The sequence below is a fragment of the Chiloscyllium plagiosum genome, unplaced genomic scaffold (assembly GCF_037043375.1).
Source record: "Chiloscyllium plagiosum isolate Xiang-an unplaced genomic scaffold, Cpla_swu_hap1 HiC_scaffold_2, whole genome shotgun sequence".
In the NCBI taxonomy this organism is placed as follows: domain Eukaryota; kingdom Metazoa; phylum Chordata; class Chondrichthyes; order Orectolobiformes; family Hemiscylliidae; genus Chiloscyllium; species Chiloscyllium plagiosum.
Window position 1 is genome coordinate 124512030 of NW_028270140.1, and position 19421 is coordinate 124531450.

The 19421-nt window shown below is 39.1% G+C and overlaps 1 protein-coding gene across 3 annotated transcripts in view; it reads left to right on the forward strand.

The window, feature by feature from the left end:
• Positions 1 to 19421, forward strand: part of tent2 (terminal nucleotidyltransferase 2) — a 92571-nt gene that overhangs the window by 15915 nt on the left and 57235 nt on the right. For all 3 annotated transcript variants that reach the window (XR_006314104.2, XM_043706827.2, XM_043706818.2), the window contains exons 3-9: positions 59 to 172; positions 1898 to 2090; positions 5180 to 5294; positions 11508 to 11599; positions 11707 to 11770; positions 12500 to 12566; positions 16964 to 17040. Coding sequence is in view for 2 of the 3 variants with exons in the window: in XM_043706827.2 (XP_043562762.1) it covers positions 59 to 172; positions 1898 to 2090; positions 5180 to 5294; positions 11508 to 11599; positions 11707 to 11770; positions 12500 to 12566; positions 16964 to 17040 (722 nt within the window). In the remaining variant the exon portion in view is untranslated. The remainder of the gene's footprint in view (positions 1 to 58; positions 173 to 1897; positions 2091 to 5179; positions 5295 to 11507; positions 11600 to 11706; positions 11771 to 12499; positions 12567 to 16963; positions 17041 to 19421) is intronic.

Consider the following 19421-nt stretch of genomic DNA (forward strand, 5'->3'; position numbering starts at 1 on the left):
ATGCAAATAAATTTGATTTAATGAGTTTTATTAAATATCATTTATTTTGTTTTTGCAGCCTTTCTGGTACAATCCTAACAGGAGTAATTACTCCACGGCCATCAGCTGTGTGGCCTTTAAATAGTGCCTGCCCTACTTATTCACCGGGTCTGCCCAATAATGTCGGAAGGAAGTAAGTCCCACTTAGTCTTTTTCTTCAGATTTTAAGAATTTATAATGCTTATTAAGAAATACAGTGCCTTCGGTCGAAGGATTCTGGGTAATTCTGAGGTGTAAGCATGTTGGAAATACAGCAATCAATTTTCACATGACAACTGCAAAACGTTAATGACCAGATGACATTCTTGTATGATGTTAAGTGAGGAATAATATTAGCCAAAGCATGAGGGATAATACCTCTTCATGCCATGGATCTTTTGCATCAGCCAGAGACAGCGGACAGGGCTTCTTTTTCATGTCTTAACTGGAAGATTGTGAATATACACAATGTAATGTGCTTCAAAATAATATTCAGTGAGAAAAGAAGGATGTGACCTGCCAGAGAAGTTAACTGATACCTCTATCTATATCTGAAACTTGTTTTTAGTTTTGAATACTCAGCATTGTGATGAACTGAGGCTTTAAGAGGTGTATTTTGTCCAGGTGTGTTTTAGAATAGAATATCCTTTATTGTCATGTGTAGTCCATTGTAGAAGTACAATGAAAAACTTTTACAATGTCTGCCTCTTATGACGCCATCTTTGATACAAGTACCTAGGTACAAATCTTGGATACAAAAGAAGAATAAAAATTAGTTTCATTACTTTAGAGTTTAAAAAAAAAGTTAGAAATCAGACAAAGTTAAAGGATTGACATTACAGTCAGGTCAAAAAATTTCAAATAAACATAACATTTGTAGCATCTCAGCACAGGACCTCTGCACATGGTCTGCACCAGCACCAGACCCCAGTCCAACAGCCATCCCTGCTCCACTCCAACCCTCTAGTCCACTCTGAACTGGCACTCAGCTGCTCCAAGATAAGTTCCAGGATTGTCTCCCCTTGCGCTGATTTCCACCTGGGACTTACTGCTCCTGGATTTGCCTCCAGAGCTGGGAGAAAAGAAAACAGGCGAAGCAGAGGATCTCCAGCAGGAGTACTTTACTCTGCCGCCATCTTGCCTTTTATGAAGAGAGGTTGAGACAGGAGGTGACCAGCTATGTCTCCCAAGTCAATAAAGTAAACAGCTTGTGAGCCTGTGGTTTTAGTTAAAGTTAGGACAATAGAAGAAGGATGTGTTAAGTCAGGCTCCCACAGAACCAGGGTTTAAGTTTAGCCCTCAGTTGTTGAAATTTTGAAGTTGGCTGTGAAAGCTGCCATATGTCTCATCCTGCTTCATGCAAAACACTTGAGTTCACTCTGTCTCTCTGCCAAAACTTTCTCTTGGTGTTCTTTACTCTTGGGCTGAGGAATATTGCATGTGAGGCAATCTATTTTACTGAATTTACCTTTGCCAAGGACATGTTTATGGAATGTTACTATATTGGAACAGTTTTCCAATGGAGCTAAAGTTACACCAATTCTTCTTTTTATTTGTATTTCAACCGTAATGTAAAAATAAAGTGTGTTTTGCTTAAAGTCTAGTAGTATGACCAATCAAATCACATAAAGTCTCTCTGATATATTTTCAGGTTGTTTGGCCTAGTTCATAACAGCATGAATTATTCTAGTTCTTCTAGCTCCAATTAATGTGGTGGATTATCAACATTGGTTTCAAATTCAAGTTTACCACATCTAAATGATAACACATTCTAGCTTTCATATTAATGCAAATTGAGTTTTATATTTTAGACATATGTTGATTTAATTTTACACCGGTTTTAATAACCTGATGCACTGCAATCTCCTCTGTATTACAGACGAAGGAGTGATGAGCGAACTAGTCCTTATGACGTCAAACGCCAGCGGTTTCAGTCACCACCTTCTCGACCATCTGGCAGTTCAGTGCCTTTCGTTGTTGACCGCAGGTATTCTGTTCCATCGCCTGGAATTTCATCTCTGCTTCCACTCACTGATCACCCACAGAATACTCTACAAGTGGCCAGGGATAAGGTATTGATTCACTAAAGATTATAGTGACCTGTTTACTGAATGTTAAATAGCATTGCTGATGCACTGTTTTTATTAAACCAAATGGGAAATACAAATGCATTTTGGAAGGCTTAAAGAAGAAGGTACTTTCTGCACTGAATGTAAATGAAATATTGGCACAGGAAATATTTTGCAGGTTGCATTGTAAAAGGGATTCTGCTCTTAAATGAGCTTAGGACTGTATTTAGAACCATATTCATCTGTCGATGGGTTCAGCTTACAGGCAGAACTAGAGTCCCTGTTTAGCTCAAAAGTAGATTTGTTTATTATTGGACTGAATATTTCAAGTACAAGGAAGCACTTCAATTTTATATTGCCACTTGCATTCTTGGATAATGTTGCAATTCTTTTGACTAGCTTAGTTATTTGAAGTGTAGTATCTGTTTTGGATGAGATTAGCAAGGTCTTATAGACCGCTTAGTGTCATACTGCATTTTACACTTTACATAAACCTAAGGTATGTTTGTTTTTTTTTAAATTTGAACATATTGTTTAGGGTATGCAAGAGGTTGTATCAAATCGTGAATTAGTTATGTACAATCCATCGTTTTGCTTTTCCAAAAACTACAGTGGATTTCAGTATCCACATTATCATCAGTGGTATGTTCTTTTCTACTCCGGTTCGGCATGGGAAAGGAAACCTGCTGATTAGCTATCATTTTCCTCAGCTGATGAAGCAGTTCTGCTCAATGTTGAATACCACTTCAAATAAACACTGACTGGTAAAGGCACAATGTAGTTTGGGTGAGAAATTTCAGTAGCCACCAGCCACTGTTACTGACAGAGATGACTGAGTCATGAAGAACATATCTACTAGTCTGAACCTGCAGCAGGTGATAAGAGGATCAAAAAGGAAAATACCAACTTGAACTTGCCCTCATCCATTTACATACCACAGATACATTTGTCCATGACACTGTCGGTAAGAGTGACTACCATGCTGTTGTAGTGATGTTGAAGTCTAGTATTCACACTCAATATATATTTCCTTGTGTTGTATGATATTACCACTGAGACAAAAGGAATAGGTTCAGAAGATCAGTTCCAAACTGGGCATCCATGAGATGCAGTGGAGCAAAATTGTATTCAACTACAATCTATAATCTCAGCCCAATATAACCCCTCTCTATCATTGCCAACAAGTTACATCACCAAACCTAGCTGAAAGGAAGAGTTCCAGAGAGCATGCCAGCAGCAGTACCAGACATACTTTAAATTGGTACAACCTGGTGAAGCTACTATATAGGAATAAAAGTGTGCCAAACAGCGTGTGATTGATAACCAATCAATCCCACAACTGATGGATCAGATCAAAGCTCTGTAGTCATGCCTCATCAGTCCAACATGTTAGCGCCTCAGACTGAAACCACATTTGGTGCCAAATTAGCCTATTTGACTCAGATTTCCCACTGTGTCAAGAAATGGCTGAATGTATTAAATGCAACAAAGGCTCTAGATCAAGCCTTTCCTGGAGCCATGGTGTTCCGGTACATCTATAACAGGCACTTGAAGATTTAGAAAATTGGCAATGACTGTCCTGTTCACAAGACAAAGTCAAACTGGCCACTTACCAGCCAATCAGCAACAGAAATTGCTGGAAAAGCTCAGCGGGTCTAGCAGCATCTGTGGAGAGAAATTAGAGTTAATGATTCATTCGGTTGACCCTTCCTCAGAACCTGCAGTTCTTTTTTGGGTTTTTACCAACCAATCCGGCTACTCCATGTCAGTAAGGTGATGGAAAATGTATTTGACAGTATTTTCAAGCAGCACTCAATAGCAATAATATGCTCACAGACACAGTTTGGATTTAAACAGCACCACTTGGCTATATTAAAATAAAGTGACAGGGAGACGTGGACTTAGTAGTAATATCACTTAGAACACTAATGCAGCGACCCAGGTTATGTTTTGGGACCAAAGTTTGAATCTCACCATGGTAGATGGTGAAGTTTGAATTTTAAAAAAAATCTGGAATTAATAGTCTAATGATGACCATAAATCCATTGCCAGGAAAAATGTCATCCGGTTCATTGATGTGCTTTTAAGGAAGGAAACTACTGTCCTTACCTGGTTTGGCCTACTTACGGCCATACCAATGTAGTTGACTTTTAACTGTCTTCTGATAGTTGGGGATGGGCAATAATTGCTGGTCCAGTCAGCAATGCCCACATTCCCATGTATGAATTAAAAGATCCAAACACACCGGCTCTAGATGAGTTAAGAATTTCTGCCTTAGACAGCAAAGCAACAAATGATTGTGGCATCAAGGAGCCCAAGCAAATTTTGAACTTGGTGAGAACTCACCAAAATCTGTTCACCAACTGCAATGCCCAGTTCGTCATCTCAATGTCAGTTACGGATGGGCAACAAATGCTGCCTTTGCTAACATTGTTCACAAAATTATAGCCAAAAGAAAAGCCAAGTTAATCACTGTTTTGCAATTCAAGTTTAGAGGTTGAATAGCCACTGTTTACCTTAAATGTAAATACTAATTTTTCCTGACTTGGTGGAAAATAATATTTGCTCACAATTCAAGCTAGATGCTGTTGAATATGACCTTCTTGGTCTGCTTTTGAGATTGGTGAATATCTGATTAGAGAAATTCAAAAAGGTAATTGAAAGAGACAGACAAGAACTTAGGAAGCATCAGTATGTACTTTGGTTTTGGATCAATGCCGGTGAAAACTTTTTTTTTTGTACGAAGTTTATTATCTTTTGTACATGTTGAACTTCATTCTAAGAATAAGTTATGACTGTACTCGGCACTTGCCTCAGCTATACATCAAAAACTACTACTTGGAGTTTTAAAATGAGAGTAAAAGCTAAAATAGGTGTGTTTGTTCTGCATTCCATAAATAACTTTAAAAATGCAGAGAAGTTTAACAAAGTGCTGCAGTATGATAAAACAATCTATTTGACAGGTTCCAGGGATTGGGTTTAGGTAGAGAGTGACCAGTTTAAACATATTGTATTCAAAAAAAAATTTTTCAGAAATTTCACTTCTTGAGGGTATGTAATGTATGTGGTCTTTTGACTGGCTTTATTTTCAGTTGAGTCAACAAGTTTTGGACCTGTTCTGCAACTGTCAACAACAGTCAATTGATCTAGAAAAAAAGGATCTATGCCGCACACAGATTCAGAGAGAAATCCAACGGATATTCCCACGTAAGTTAGACTGTTAATTGCTCTTTTGTTAATCTGGATTTTAGCTTGAAGGACGGAATGGAGTGGTATTGAAGAAGGCTGTTGAAAATGAAGAATTTCCTGATGTTCTCTTTATTCTGTAGCTTTCCTGCACACTGGCTTCTTCTGTCAAATGTGGCAGTGGGAGAGAGAATCCTACAGCACAAAGTTGCAGCTTAATTTACCTGAGAACTGAGGGTTGGTGGGGTGGAGTAAGGGTGCTGATGGCTGAGTATAGGGGAAAATTTGGTAGTTTATTGCTTGGGTCATTGGGCGTAGAGGAAGTTGATCACTTTGGTCCCTGTGCTGTAAAGGTCTTTACTTTGAGGATTTACTCCTCCTTCACCTTTTTAGCTGAGATTAGATTGGATTCCATACAAATGGAAACAGGCCCTTTGGTCCAACAAGTCCACACCGACCCGCTGAAGAGTAACCCATCCGGACCCATTCCCCTACCCTATGTATTTACCCCAGACTAATGCACCTAACACTATGGGCAATTTAGCATGGCCAATTCACCTGACCTGCACATCTTTTGGATTGTGGGAGGAAACCGGATCACCTGGAGGAAACCCACACAGACATGGAGAGAATGTGCAAGCTCCACACAGACAGTCGCTCAAGGTGGGAATCGAACCTGGGTCCCTGGTGCTGAGAGGCAGCAGTGCATACCACTGAGCCACTGTGCCGCCTGGGGAAACAAAACAGATGAGTGTTTAAAAATAGAATGTGTGTAAAAATTAATACATTCGTGAATAACCAGTACACCCTTTGCAGATGGTTTGGTCCAGCTCCACAAGTTCCATCTGTTTCAAAATTGAAAATGGGTGAATTTCTGGTGATTTGATTTGTTCTTTCATTTTTGAATTTTAACTTCTGACCTGACTGCAACCCACCAGTTTTTAAGGAATTAACATTCAGCATATCAACTGATCAGTGTCAGAGCTGACAAAGCAATACCAACAAAATTTTGACTGTTTAAAAATTAAAATATCATGGTGCTAAGTTAATTTAAGCATCAATGACCCCAATAAATTTGATGAAAAATATTTAATTGCAAGATTATACCTAACTACTTATTTCCTGATGTGTTTCTTCTAATATAAATTAACTGATCATTGTGTTGTTATTTCATTTGAGAAATTTGCTTGAGACCTGAGACTGGTATGGTTGTAAATGGTTATCAAGTTTCCTATAGTAGTTTTGTTGCCTTCTGTTGTAATTCTGCTCCCTTACATGTTGGATTTATTTATAGTGACTTTACAAGTATTATGTTGTTGAAAAACAAAACCACTTCATTTTTAAGAAAAGCTAGATTAAAGTATTTACGGATATTTATTGCCTTTTGAGAGGCTATATTTAAAATGATATGTAGCTTGAAGATGCATAGAACTTAATACTGCTGGCATTCGATATCAGAAAAAGTAAAGAAATCAAACAGCATCCTGAGAGAGAGAAAGGAAAGCATAGTAAATGATTTCAGTTTGATGTCCTTCATCAGAGGTTCTGATTCAACCAAACAATGATCAATTAATTGATGTTAGGAGAAAAACATCAGGACATAAGCAAGTGGTTATAATGAAACAATTAAATATTTTTCTTCAAATTTACTGGGGCATGCTTTCTCTATGGGGGCTGGGATAATTTTATTAGTGGAGCCTTTTTTTTTTTGAGGATCCAAACCCTGTGCCCTTGTATAAAATGTATAAGAATGTGATCAGGAGCCAGTTATGTTTAGTTAGTGTTCAGATCATGTGGGTTAGACATTTACTTTGATTTTTGTTTCACCCCAAAAATGTGGGAAATACAACACTAAAAATTCAAGCAGCCTAAAATTCTTGGATCAGATTTATATCCAATTTATAAAATAATATAGATTAAAAAGTGGTAGTTTGGCCCAATGAGTCTGTTGCAGCTCTTTAGAAGAGCTGTCCAGTTAGTCCCATGCCCCTAGTCTTCCACATACTTCTGTAGTTCTTCTCACTTTTTACCTAATTTTCTTTAAAGGCTGCTGCTAAATAATTTTGCATCATCTGATGGTTATGTCTTTCAAAACCTAACTCTTCATTGTTTGAAAACATTTTTCTTTGTGGCTTCCAGTCTCCTGTCGCATTAAATCCATACTCCCTGGTTTTCGATTCTTCAGGCATTGGAAGCAGTTCCTTTTTATTTGTTCTAATCTCTTACAATTTTAAATACTTCTGTCTACTTAATGTGCAAAAGAAATAAAATGCATGACCAGGTGATTGTATGCATCCCTCCTTTGTATGTCACATTGCTCCTATTTAGTCAGAGTAATTTTTTTTAGTTGCAGTTGGCTAGGTGGACTTTCACCACTATTACAGGATTAAGCGGGTACTGCTATTACCGCAACAACTTTGACGGAAGCTTTTTTAATTTGTTCATGGGATGTAGCCTTTACTGATTTGGGTGACATTTATTGCCTATGACTAATTTCCCAGAAGCTAGTTAAGAGTCAACTAAATTCATGTGGATCTGGAGTCACATGGAGGCCAGACCAGGTAAAGGTGACAGACTTTATTCCTCAAGGGCGTTAGCAAAGTGGATGGGGTTTTCCAGCAATCCTTAGTGGTACATGATTGCCAACATTTGAGCTTTTAGTTTTACAACACCACTACCTTTTGTAGTTTTCCTTGTTGCTAATCAGAAAAATTATGTATGAATAGAAAGTTTCAAATATTCTGGCCAGCATTCATGCACATCAAGTACGGTATTTGTAGGATAATGCTATTGTGGAGGGATTTTAATTTTTAATGTGTATTGTGTTGTTACCATGCAAATGTATTTGCAGCACACTTGTATTTAAGTTTCCACCATCACGTCTGCCAAGTTGCACTTTTCAACAGTTTAAAATGCACAAAAGGCCAGAATTAGATGAGCCAGAGATCGATCTTGTCTTTGGGATTGGAGGAGATTACAGAAATTAGACTTTGCAAGATATGAAAGAATTTGAAAACAAAGACAAAAATATTCGATTCAAGGAGCTGCATTAGTCACTGAACAAGTGTGATCAGGAGGTGGATGATTTGGGACTTCTTAATGATGGAGTTAATAAGTTTGAATAGCCTCAAGTTGCAGAAGGTAAAGTGTGGAAAGAGTACCCCAGGTGCCTTGGAATAGTCAGCTTTGGAGTATGAGACGTGGTTGATAGTAGCAGATAACTTGAATCAGGGATGATGTTGGAAGGTGGAAATAACTGCTCTTGAAGAAATATTTTTCGAAGGAATAAAGAATATCAGGTATTGTCACTAGAGTGAAATCTTTGTACTCTGAAAAGTATTGCCAATTAAGAGCCAGCACAAATAAAATAGAACTCCACAGATGCTGGAAATCTGAAGTAAAAATGTAAACATTTGGAGGAACTCGGCAAGTCTGGCAGTGCCTGGGGAGAGAACCAGTTTCCAGTCTGATATGGCTCTTCAGAACTGAAATGGATTGGAAAATGATGTAGACAGAAGTGATGGAGAAGCAAGTGGAATAGATTTTGGAGGCTGTCAGAGTCAAAGACCGAGGGGTTACTAATGATGGTGAAGGAAAAATAGAGATGTAAAATGGGTGCAAATGAAGGCGTAAAATGGAACCACTCAACTGAGAACAAAGTTAACGTGACAGAAATGTGGTTGTCTGTCCGTGTGTGTTTATCTGTGTAAGGAAAAGACATAATGCTTTGAAGTTGCGGAATTCAGTATTGAGTCTAGAAGCTGCGAAGTGCTTCAGGGGAAAATGAGATGTTGTTCCTCTAACTTATGTTGTGCTTTGGAATACTGTAGCAGGTGCAGAATTGAAATGTTTGCCTAGGAGCATAGTAATTTATTGAACTGGCAAGCAGCTGGAAGATCAGAGTCATTCTTTTGGACAGAGTGGATGTAATCTTAAAAGCACCTGCCCAGTTCTGTGTTTGGTCTCGCCAATATAAAGGAGACCACATTATAAGCAATGATTGCACTAAACGTGAAAGGTGTTTCAGCGACATTTGACAATGAGAAGAGAGGTAGTGAATGGACAAATCTGCACCACCTACAATTGCATGGGAAAGTGCCAAGGGTGAAAGATAATGTGTTCAGAGTGATGGTGGAGTGGGCTGGGGTGTTGTGAAATGGATAGTCGCTACAGAATGCTGACCGGGAAAGGGAAGATCTGTTTGGTCCTGCTCCTGTTGGTAGAAGTGCCAGAGGATGATCTTTGGAATTCAGACTGGTGAGGTGATAAGTGAAGACAAGGGCAACTCCATTTTTCTGGGAGGGAGAGGAAGGGATGAAGGCCTAAGTTTGAGAGAGATATCAGATATGATTGAGGACTGTCAGCCTTGGGAGGGTGGGAATCCTCAGTTGAGGGAAAAAAAGTTATGTTACAGGTGGAAGGTGGCGTAATTGAAACAGATTCAATTGAGATGAAGAAAGTAGGAGAATGGAAAAAGATCCTTGGAGGAGGCAAGTGTGATGTAGTTTGAGATAACTGGGAGCTGCTGATGTTTTGCAATGAATATTGGTGGATAGCCTATCCCCAGAAATAGAAACAGAAATCAAGGAAGGGAAGAGAAGTGTCAGATATAGCCCAAGTGAAAGTGAGAGGAGGATGGAAATTGGAAACAAAACTGATTCATTTTTCCCGTTCTGGACAAGAGCAGAAAGCAGTACAGATGACCTCATCGGTATATTGGAGAAAGCATTGTGGATGTGGACCCCAAGTAGGATTGGAACCAGGAATGTTCCGAATACTTGACAAAGCGAAACAAAACTGGGGCTCATGAAGGTATCCGTAGCCAAGACTTGGAAATAGCAAGACACTTTTTAAAGGAAAAGTTGTTCAAAGTGAGAACAGGCTTAGCCAGGGAAGGGGGTTGGTGGTGGATGGTTCAGGTTTCTTTTCAAGGAAGAAGTGGAGAATCTTTAAACTATCCTGAGAGTGAATCTGTAAACGGTTGGAAACCCATTGTGAAGAGGAGGCAGCTCGGCCAGAAAACTGGAAATTGTGAAATTGAGTTAAACATCGTTAATGTCATGAATGTAAGTGGGAAGAGACTGAACAAGAGGAAAAGGATTGAGTCAAGAAATGATTAAATAAAGTTTTGGAACAGGAATAGTCTCAAACCGAGTTTGCAAAGGCAGTCCTGTTGTAGATTTTGGGGAGAAAATGTAGAAGCAGACAATGCAGGGTTAGGGACTTTGGGGGAAGCTGTGGAAGAGAGCTCTCCAGAGATGAGGTCACTGACGGTCCTTGGTGTTCAGTAGTGGGCTCATGATCCACGGGTAGATGGAAGGTGTCTGCGAGTTGGCATTCAGCTTCTGCGAGGAATGCTGCCATCAGAAGCTCTTTTATCAACATATTTGAAAACAAAGTCAGGGTTAGACCTAGAAGAATGGAGTGCTGCAATTTCAGAAGAAGAGGGGTTTGAATGGGTGTGGGGAACAGCAAAGTTAAGGCAACAGATGTATTGCTCACTACATTGAGAACTATTAACAAGAGCTGGTAAATGACCAAAATTAAAAGTTTGGGTGAAAGGGGAGAATTAGAGACAGATAACACACTTTGTATGGCAGGGAGAAGACTCCTGTCCAAATATGTGGGACAGAGGTGAAGGCGAGGTAAGAGGAGTTCATGTCATAGCCCAAATTCATTAAGTTGGGGGGTTTTACAGGTATAAAACTAAATCCTTTACTGGGCATGGACTTTGCAACAGCAGAAAAGGGAAGAGACAGTACAGCATATTTAATGTTCACCTTTTGATTGGGGTTCCTTTTTTATGATGATTGAAACTGTTGGTAGATCATATCCTAAATATGTAAACTTTAACTCGAATAATTGTCACTTTTTATTGTTAAAAAAAACATTGTTGCTTAATTTTGACATCAACAAATGCTGGAGATCACAGGATCAGGTAACATCCATGGAGAGAGAGTAAGCTAACATTTCGAGTCTAGATGACTTGAAACGTTAGCTTGCTCTCTCTCTATGAATTCTGCCTGACCTGCTATGATCTCCAGCATTTGTTGTTTTCAGTACAGATTCTAGCATCTACAGTAATTTGTTCCTGTATTCTGTTTAACTTTGACCCTGATATGTAACAGGAATGATTGCAAAATAGAAAGGAAAGTTGCAGTGTCAAACTGAGGTAACAGGCACCTTTATAGTTGGAAGCATTCTTGTCCATTTGTACATTTTTTCTCTTTCCAGAAACCAAATTGTATTTGGTTGGTTCTTCACTGAATGGCTTTGGTACTCGTTACAGTGATGCAGATCTGTGCCTTGTGCTAAAGGAGGAGCCGGTATGTTTGTTTTTTTACATCATTTACAGCTTATCATTTTTTTGTCAAATATTGCTATATCTAGCCAATTGCTATATTGAAAGGGATTTTTAAATTTATTCTTGTAGATCAATCAAAGGAATGAAGCATGTCACATACTAAGTTTAGTTCAACAACTTTTCTACAGATTATGTAAGTTACTCTTTGAAATTATTGTGCTTTTGGTGATATAGTGTGTAGAACAATACTTCCCAAATATTTTCACTCCGTGATCCCTTTTCAAGGCTTCACAATGATTCTGACCCCTGAGTGAGAACTGAGAGCAGGAACACAGCTTAGAGCTCTATGGCCCCACTACTGTCGTGGAGTTCATGCTGTTTTGCGAAGTCTTGGTGCAGCATATGATAGCATTTAATAATGGCTTAGTTGGGTGTAATAAAATAAGGCGGTATGAAAAAGGGCCAGGCATTTTGGATTAGGGCAATTGCTTGTGTGGATGATAAACACCACAATAGATTGTTTTGAACCATATGTTTCCACGTTGCAATTTCTGTACTTAAATTTGGATAAAGAAGACCGGTATTTGATATTTCATCAGAGTATGTGGTGTGAATTTGTCATGGTAATTTCCTCTGTTTAATTAGTTGGGGTGGGGAATATTTAACATATTACAGATGCCTGATGTTTCCTTGCAGGCAGGGAAAAGAAGGAAGGGCTCTGGCTTACGTTTTAGCCACAGATTATATGGCAGGATTTGGCTGAAAACCTTTTCTCTGCTTCATGTTGCCCTGCAGAAAATTTGCATGTCTTGTACAGGATGCCTAAACTGTTTACGCTCTGGAGGTTACTGGGGGCTGCTATCTCCAGATAGCTTGAGGATCTGTTTTGGAGATAGATTGAGTTTTAAATTTTTATTTACAGCTTACATTGACAGACCTCAACTGATCCGAGCAAAAGTGCCAATAGTAAAATTCAGGGATAAAGTCAGGTACGTAATTGAGTGACTTCTGCTGAGAGCCATTCCATTATGAACAGTAATGCAGATTTTTGCCTTCTAAATTTGCAATGCATCAATCATGATAAATCATGGCATTTAACTTTAGATTTCACTGCTACCATCTTTTAAAAATAACTAAATTAGTAGCTTTACCAAATTGTTAAATTTGCTTAAAAAGCTTTTTACTTTTTAGCTTTGAAATACTGTTTTCTGTTGCCTGTTTTGTATTCATGCATGAGATGCTTTGATACTGGAACACTGATTTAGATAACTGACATCTGGATGAAGACTGGTTCTGCAAAACATAAGAATAAAGGCTGATTATATTGAGTTGAAGCTGTCTCTAGGCTAAAACGTAATTATAGAGCAGTGCATTGATTTTAATCTAAAAGTTTTCACAAATACAGCCGTCAAAAACAAGATTAAATTTGGATGACTAATTAGTTTCATTGGAATGTATTCCAACAGTGTCATATGTGGATTCATTAATTTAGAGCAGTGTTTGTGTTTCCTAATCAGTCATAGAATCATAGAGTTAAACAGCACAGAAACAGACCTTCCAGTCCAACTTGTCTATGCTGACCAGATATCCTAAACTGATCTTGTTCGCCTATATCCCTCTGAAACCCTTCCTATTCATGTACCTTTTAAATGTTATAATTGTACCAGCCACCACTGCATCCTGTGGCATTCCATTCATGCAGTACCCTCTGTATGAAAATGTTGTCCCTCGTGTCTCTTTTAAATCTTTCCCCTCTCACCATAAACCTATGCACTCTAGCTTTGGACCCCCCTATGTTGGGGGAGAAAAACCTTGGCTATTCACCCTGTCTATGCCCCTCAGACCTTATTAACCTCTGAAAGATCACCCCTCAGCCTCCAATGATCCAAAGAAAAAAAGACTAGCCTGTCCCTCTAGCTCAAACCCTCTAATCCTGACAACCTCTTTAAAAATCTTTTTTGAACCCTTTCAAGCTCAACAACATTTTTCCTAGAGCAGGGAGACCAGAATTAAATGCCGTATTCTAGAAGTGGCCGAACCAACATCCTGCCACAACATGACGTCCCAACTCCTATACTCAATGCACTGACCAATGAAGGCATATAAATGCAACCTTCACCACCTATCTACCTATGATGCCACTTTCAAGGAACTATGTAACTGCAACCCTGGGTCCTTTTGTTCATCAACACTCTCCAGGGTCCACCATTAACACCAGGGTGGGACTTCTGCTAATCCTTACCAAAATATAGTACCTCCCATTTATCAAAATTAAACTCTATCTGCTACTCCTTGACCCATTGGCCCATCTGATCAAGGTCCCACTCTACTCTCAGCCTTCTTCACTGTCCACTATCCCACCAATTTTGAAGTCGTCTGCAAACTTAGTAACTATACCTCCTGTATTCACATCCAGATAATTTATGTAAATGACAAAAAGCAGTGGAACCATCACCGATCCTTGCAGCACACTGCTGGTTACAGGCCTCCAGTCCAAAAGGCAACCCCCTCCTACCTACCTCTGTTTCCTACCTTCAAGCCAATTCTGTGTCCAATTGGCTATCTCTCCTTGGATTCCATGTGATCTAACCTTGCTAACCATTCTACCATGCGGAACCTTGTTGAATGTCTTGCTGAAGTCCATGTAGACCTGTTTGCCTTCATTAATCATCTTTGTCACCTCTTTTTAAAAAAAACTCAGACAAGTTAGTGAGATATGATTTCCCACGCACAAAGCCAGCTATTGCAACATTGCTGATAAATCCTTTGTTGCTCTTTTAACTTCCACCTAAAATAAGTGCTCCCGGTCATTCAGGGAGAGCTCCTAAGAACATTTCTCTAGGGAGCTTTGTCAAAGTTTCTCATACCGTTACTGCACAAACTATTGTTTTTTCTTATTGTTGGTATCAGTTGTAATAGAGGACAATAATTAACAGGGAAAGTCTGCAACTCTTTATAGCTATTGAGATAGGAATTCTGTGCTCTAGTTTAAATGGAGAAGTCACACAAACATCGGCATAACTTCCAATTTGGGGGGAGCAAATATGATCAGGTTACTGTTTTTGTTGTCTGAAGCTGTATCCAAAGAATTTATAGCACAAAGACTATTTGACCTGTTGTTTTTGTGATAATTTGGCTGGAAATGAATCCCCCACTCTGCTTTGTACGATGCTTGATCATCAGTAAAATATTAAAAAGCATCATCAGTAGATTGATCCCACAACATTTGCTTTGTAATAACCTGCTCACTAATGCTCAGTTTGGTTTCTATGAGGACCATTCCGCTCTTGACCTCATTATAACCATAGTTCATATTTAGGCAAAAGAGCAAACTTCTGGGGATGAGATGAAGTGAGTGATTGATTGTTCTTGACATGAAGGTTGCATTTGACTGAATATGGCCTGAAGGAGCCCAAGGAAAATTGGAATGTGGGAATTGGGAAACTCCCTGCTGGTTGGAGGCGATTCTTGAACAAAACCAGGGGATTGATGGAGGTCCGTAATCTCCAATCCTGAACATCTCTGCAGGAGTTCCTCAGGATAGTGTTCGAAGCCCAGCCATCTTCAGCAGCTTTGTCAATGACCTTCACTCCTTCGTAAGGTCAAAAGTACAAATTTGCAACAATGTTTAGCACCATTGATAACTCTTTGGACACTGAAGCAGTCCATGTTCAATCACATAAGGAAACTGACGATATCCAGGTTTGGGCTGGCAAGTGGCAAGTGACATTGGTACCATACAAGTGCCAGGTATTGACCGTCTCCAACAAGAAAGAATCTGACCATTGCCCCTTGATGTTCAATAACAACACAGTGTTTGAATCTCCCACTGTCAACATCTTCAAGGTTACCATTGACCACAAACTGAACTGGACTATTCCAACAAATACTGTGGCTATAAGATCAGGTCAGATGCTAGGGATCCTACGGACTCACCTTCTGATTTGGAGATAGATCACTGTTCTTTCAGTATTGCTGGGTTAAAATCTGGGGACTCCATCGTGGCATTGTGGGTGTACTTCCACCAATAGACTGCAGCAATTAAAGAAAGCAGCTTGCTGACCCCCTCTTTGAGAGCAACCCCAGTGGATAATAAATGCTGTCCGAGCCAGCCATGCCCAATTTCCCATGAATGAATAGAATAAACTTTTTGTGCAATTTATCATTTCTTTTCATTTAGAAAATAAACTTGTCTTTGTCTCAGTGATTCTCTCTTGTAAAGCTAGTCATTATTTTTATTCGCTGTGTGTTGTAGTACACCCCACTTGCCTGGATGAACATCGCTCCTAAAACACTAGAGTAGCTTGACAGTATCCAAGATGAAACAAATCAATTGATTAGAACCCCACCCCACCAATGCACAGAGGTAGCAGTGTGAGCCATCGATAAGATGTACTGCAATATCTAACCAAGGCTGTTCTGACATCACTTTCCAAACCCATGACTTCGATCATGGGCAAGGGCAACAGAAATGTGGAAACACCTACAAGTTTCATTCTAAGTCACGCCATCCTGACTTGAAACTATATTGCTGTTCCTGCATTATCAATGAGACAAAATCCTGGAGCTCCCTTCCAAACAACGCGACAGCCAAGGTACTGCAGCAGTTCAAGAGAACAGCTCACTAATGCCTTTGCTAGGATACTTATGGATAAGCAATAAATGCTGCTTAGCCAGTGAGGCCCACATCCCAAGAATTATTTTTTAAAAATGAAATTCCAATACGATGACTCCATCATTTATCCTTATTAAAGCTTTTTGAAATTCTATGTATATAGAATGTTTGTATATAGAGATTTTGTATATAGATTAGATTCCCTACAGTGTGAAAATAGGCCCTTCGGCCCAACTAATCCACACCAACCCTCCGAAGAGTAACCCACTCAGACCCATTCCCCATATTTACCCATGACTTATGCACCTAACTCTGTGGGCAATTTAGCATGACCAATTCACCTAACCTGCACGTCTTTGGACTGTGGGAGGAAGCCCAGGCAGACACTGGGAGAATGTGCAAACTCCACACAGACAGTCACTCAAGGCAGGAATCAAATCCAGGTCCCTGGCACTTTGAGGCAGTAGTGCTAACCACTGAGCCACCATGCCGCCCCAAAGATCTTAGCTAGCAAAGTGTTTCGGACAATAATCGCTGTTTTATTAACAAGTTACATTGTTCTAAATATTTGGTTGTAGATGTTTCAATATAACGGGATGTGACCTGTAAATCGGATAACCATAACTGTGTAGGAATTGAATGTTTCCCGAGCCCTTTAACAATCCAATCACAGTTGCTTAAACAACATTTCATTCTTCAGGAATCTCTTGAATCCAGTGAATTTTGAAAACAAATGTTCAACTTTTAATTGTTGACTTTTTGCATTTTCAGTGGTGTGGAGTTTGACTTGAATGTAAACAATGTTGTGGGAATAAGAAATACATTCCTACTGAGAAGCTATGCATATAGTAAGTATTGTACCTGCATATAGCACATCACCCTGCTATCCAGATGTCAAACTTTCATTTGATTCTGTCACATGACCTAGAAAACTGGCTGACTTGTAAGTATTCTTGGTATGTTTAAACATTCAGCAAAACTTAAAAGTAAGCTCTTGTTCTTTGTTATGCAAATTAGAGGGTTCACTGAAACCATGTACAGAGGAACCTCGATTATCCGGCATTCGATTATCTGATAACCTGGCAAGATCGGTTCAACTATGTTATCCGGCATTCCATTACTTGAAATTCGTTTAACCGAATGAAATACTGCCCGCCTGTGTCCTTCGGATAATCGAGGTTTCTCTGTAAAATGTTCTGCATTTCCATTTTGGTGCTTGGAAAGTTACCATGCAGGCTGATGAGACTTCTTATGCTGGATTAACTTGCATTTCAATTTGTAAGATTGCAATAAATTTAGCAGTTTTAGATCACTTTGTGTAAGGCCGACAAACATGAATGTTGGGGCACAATGCCTATATATTGTCATGTGTTGTATTAGATTAGATTAGATTACAGATTACATTACAGTGTGGAAACAGGCCCTTCGGCCCAACAAGGCCACACCAACCCGCCGAAGCGTAACCCACCCATACCCCTACATTTATCCCCTACCTAACATTATGGGCAATTTAGCACTGCCAGTTCACCTGACCTGCACATCTTTTGGACTGTGGGAGGAAACCAGAGCACCCGGAGGAAACCCACGCAGACACGGGGAGGATGTGCAAACTCCACACAGTCAGTCGCCTGAGGCGGGAATTGAACCCGGTTCTCTGGTGCTGTGAGGCAGCAGTGCTAACCACTGTGCCGCCCACTATTCTCTTCCTCTCACTCAAACGATGGGTGTAGCATCCTCACATTAGAGGAAAATGAGTGACTTTTACTTAGCACCATTTTTAACTACAGAATATCCCACAAATTGCAGTGTGGTAATGACCATATAATGTGATGTTGATTGAATTAAGAATATTGGTCAAGACCACCTGGCTAATTTCCCTGCTGCTCTTTGAATTAGTGCCAGTGGATTTTTATGCCAACATGAAGGGCAGGCAGGAATTCAGTTTAATGTCTCACCTGAAAAACCGGATCGCTGAACAATGTTACACTGGAGTGTCAACCTTGATTCAAAACTGATCCTGAGTGGGTTTGGTAGATGACAGAAGGGATAGAAAATGATGTGTTCTCTTTGGAGATGTTTGGGATGCACTTGGTTGAAGTATGAGTAGAATACTGAGGTTTACTGTTTTGAACTGCTCCACTTCATGTATACAAATATCTTGGATATTAAGAAAAACAAATTTGATGCAGTGAATACCTTTATCGATCAAAGAAAAATCTGAAGGATAGTTACATTTGAGGAAGCAGATCAAAAATGTACAAAATGAGTTGAACAAATAAAGCAAATAGCACAAAAAATTTTGAAGTAAGGAATTGTATAGCTAGGATGTGAAGGAAACCTGGTTGACACACATTTGAGTACCATGCAATATATGATGAAACTAGGAAACACCTTGATGTTTTAGTAGAGTTAAAACGATAAATATTAATCTATTCAGTGGAGGATAATTGTCATCAAAACCAATAAGATATGAAACAGCATAACTCAAAATAATGTTAAGTATATGGAAGCTAATTTTAAGTTAACCTGGAAAGGTAGGATAATGGAATATACGCAGTCTAACCAAAGACCAATTTAGGATTGATAATTCTCAAAAAATATAAATCATTGGTCTTTTTTGGAGTTTCATGCTGCAGTCCAATATTTTCTATAATTTTGGCAGATACTTATTAACCAGGTAGTGAGCCCTTTCCATATCTGATGGTGGTTGACGATAAAAGTGAAGTGACAATAATATATAAGATAATGGATTTCATAGCCCGTAATGCAAGCTCAGTCATTGCTCACTCAGGCGCATAACATTTAGCTTGTGTCAAATGTTTTTATAAATTATGCTTTGTGTCAGTTTTCTTTTTAAATGATTTATAATCTTGCACTGGAAATTAATCAATCAATCAGGATTAATTGAGCAATTTGAACTAACTTCTACTGCTCTTGATATTTGGCATGTTCACACATTTTAAGTCTATTCAAATGCCACTGACCTGTTTTTTTAAAATGTAAATCAATTCTTCCATTAAAATAGCAAGCAGAAAAATATTGTGCATGTTAAACATTAATTCATTATTAACTGGTTTTGAGACCCAATGTTTTTGAGGTTTAGTTAGTAAAAGGTACGTGATGCAAGATGAAAATCTTGTTCATGTTTGCACAGTCCTTCAACAAAACTCAACTCTGAACTCAGCCCCCAGTCCCAGCTCCAGCCCCACACCAGGTCCTATCTCCCAGC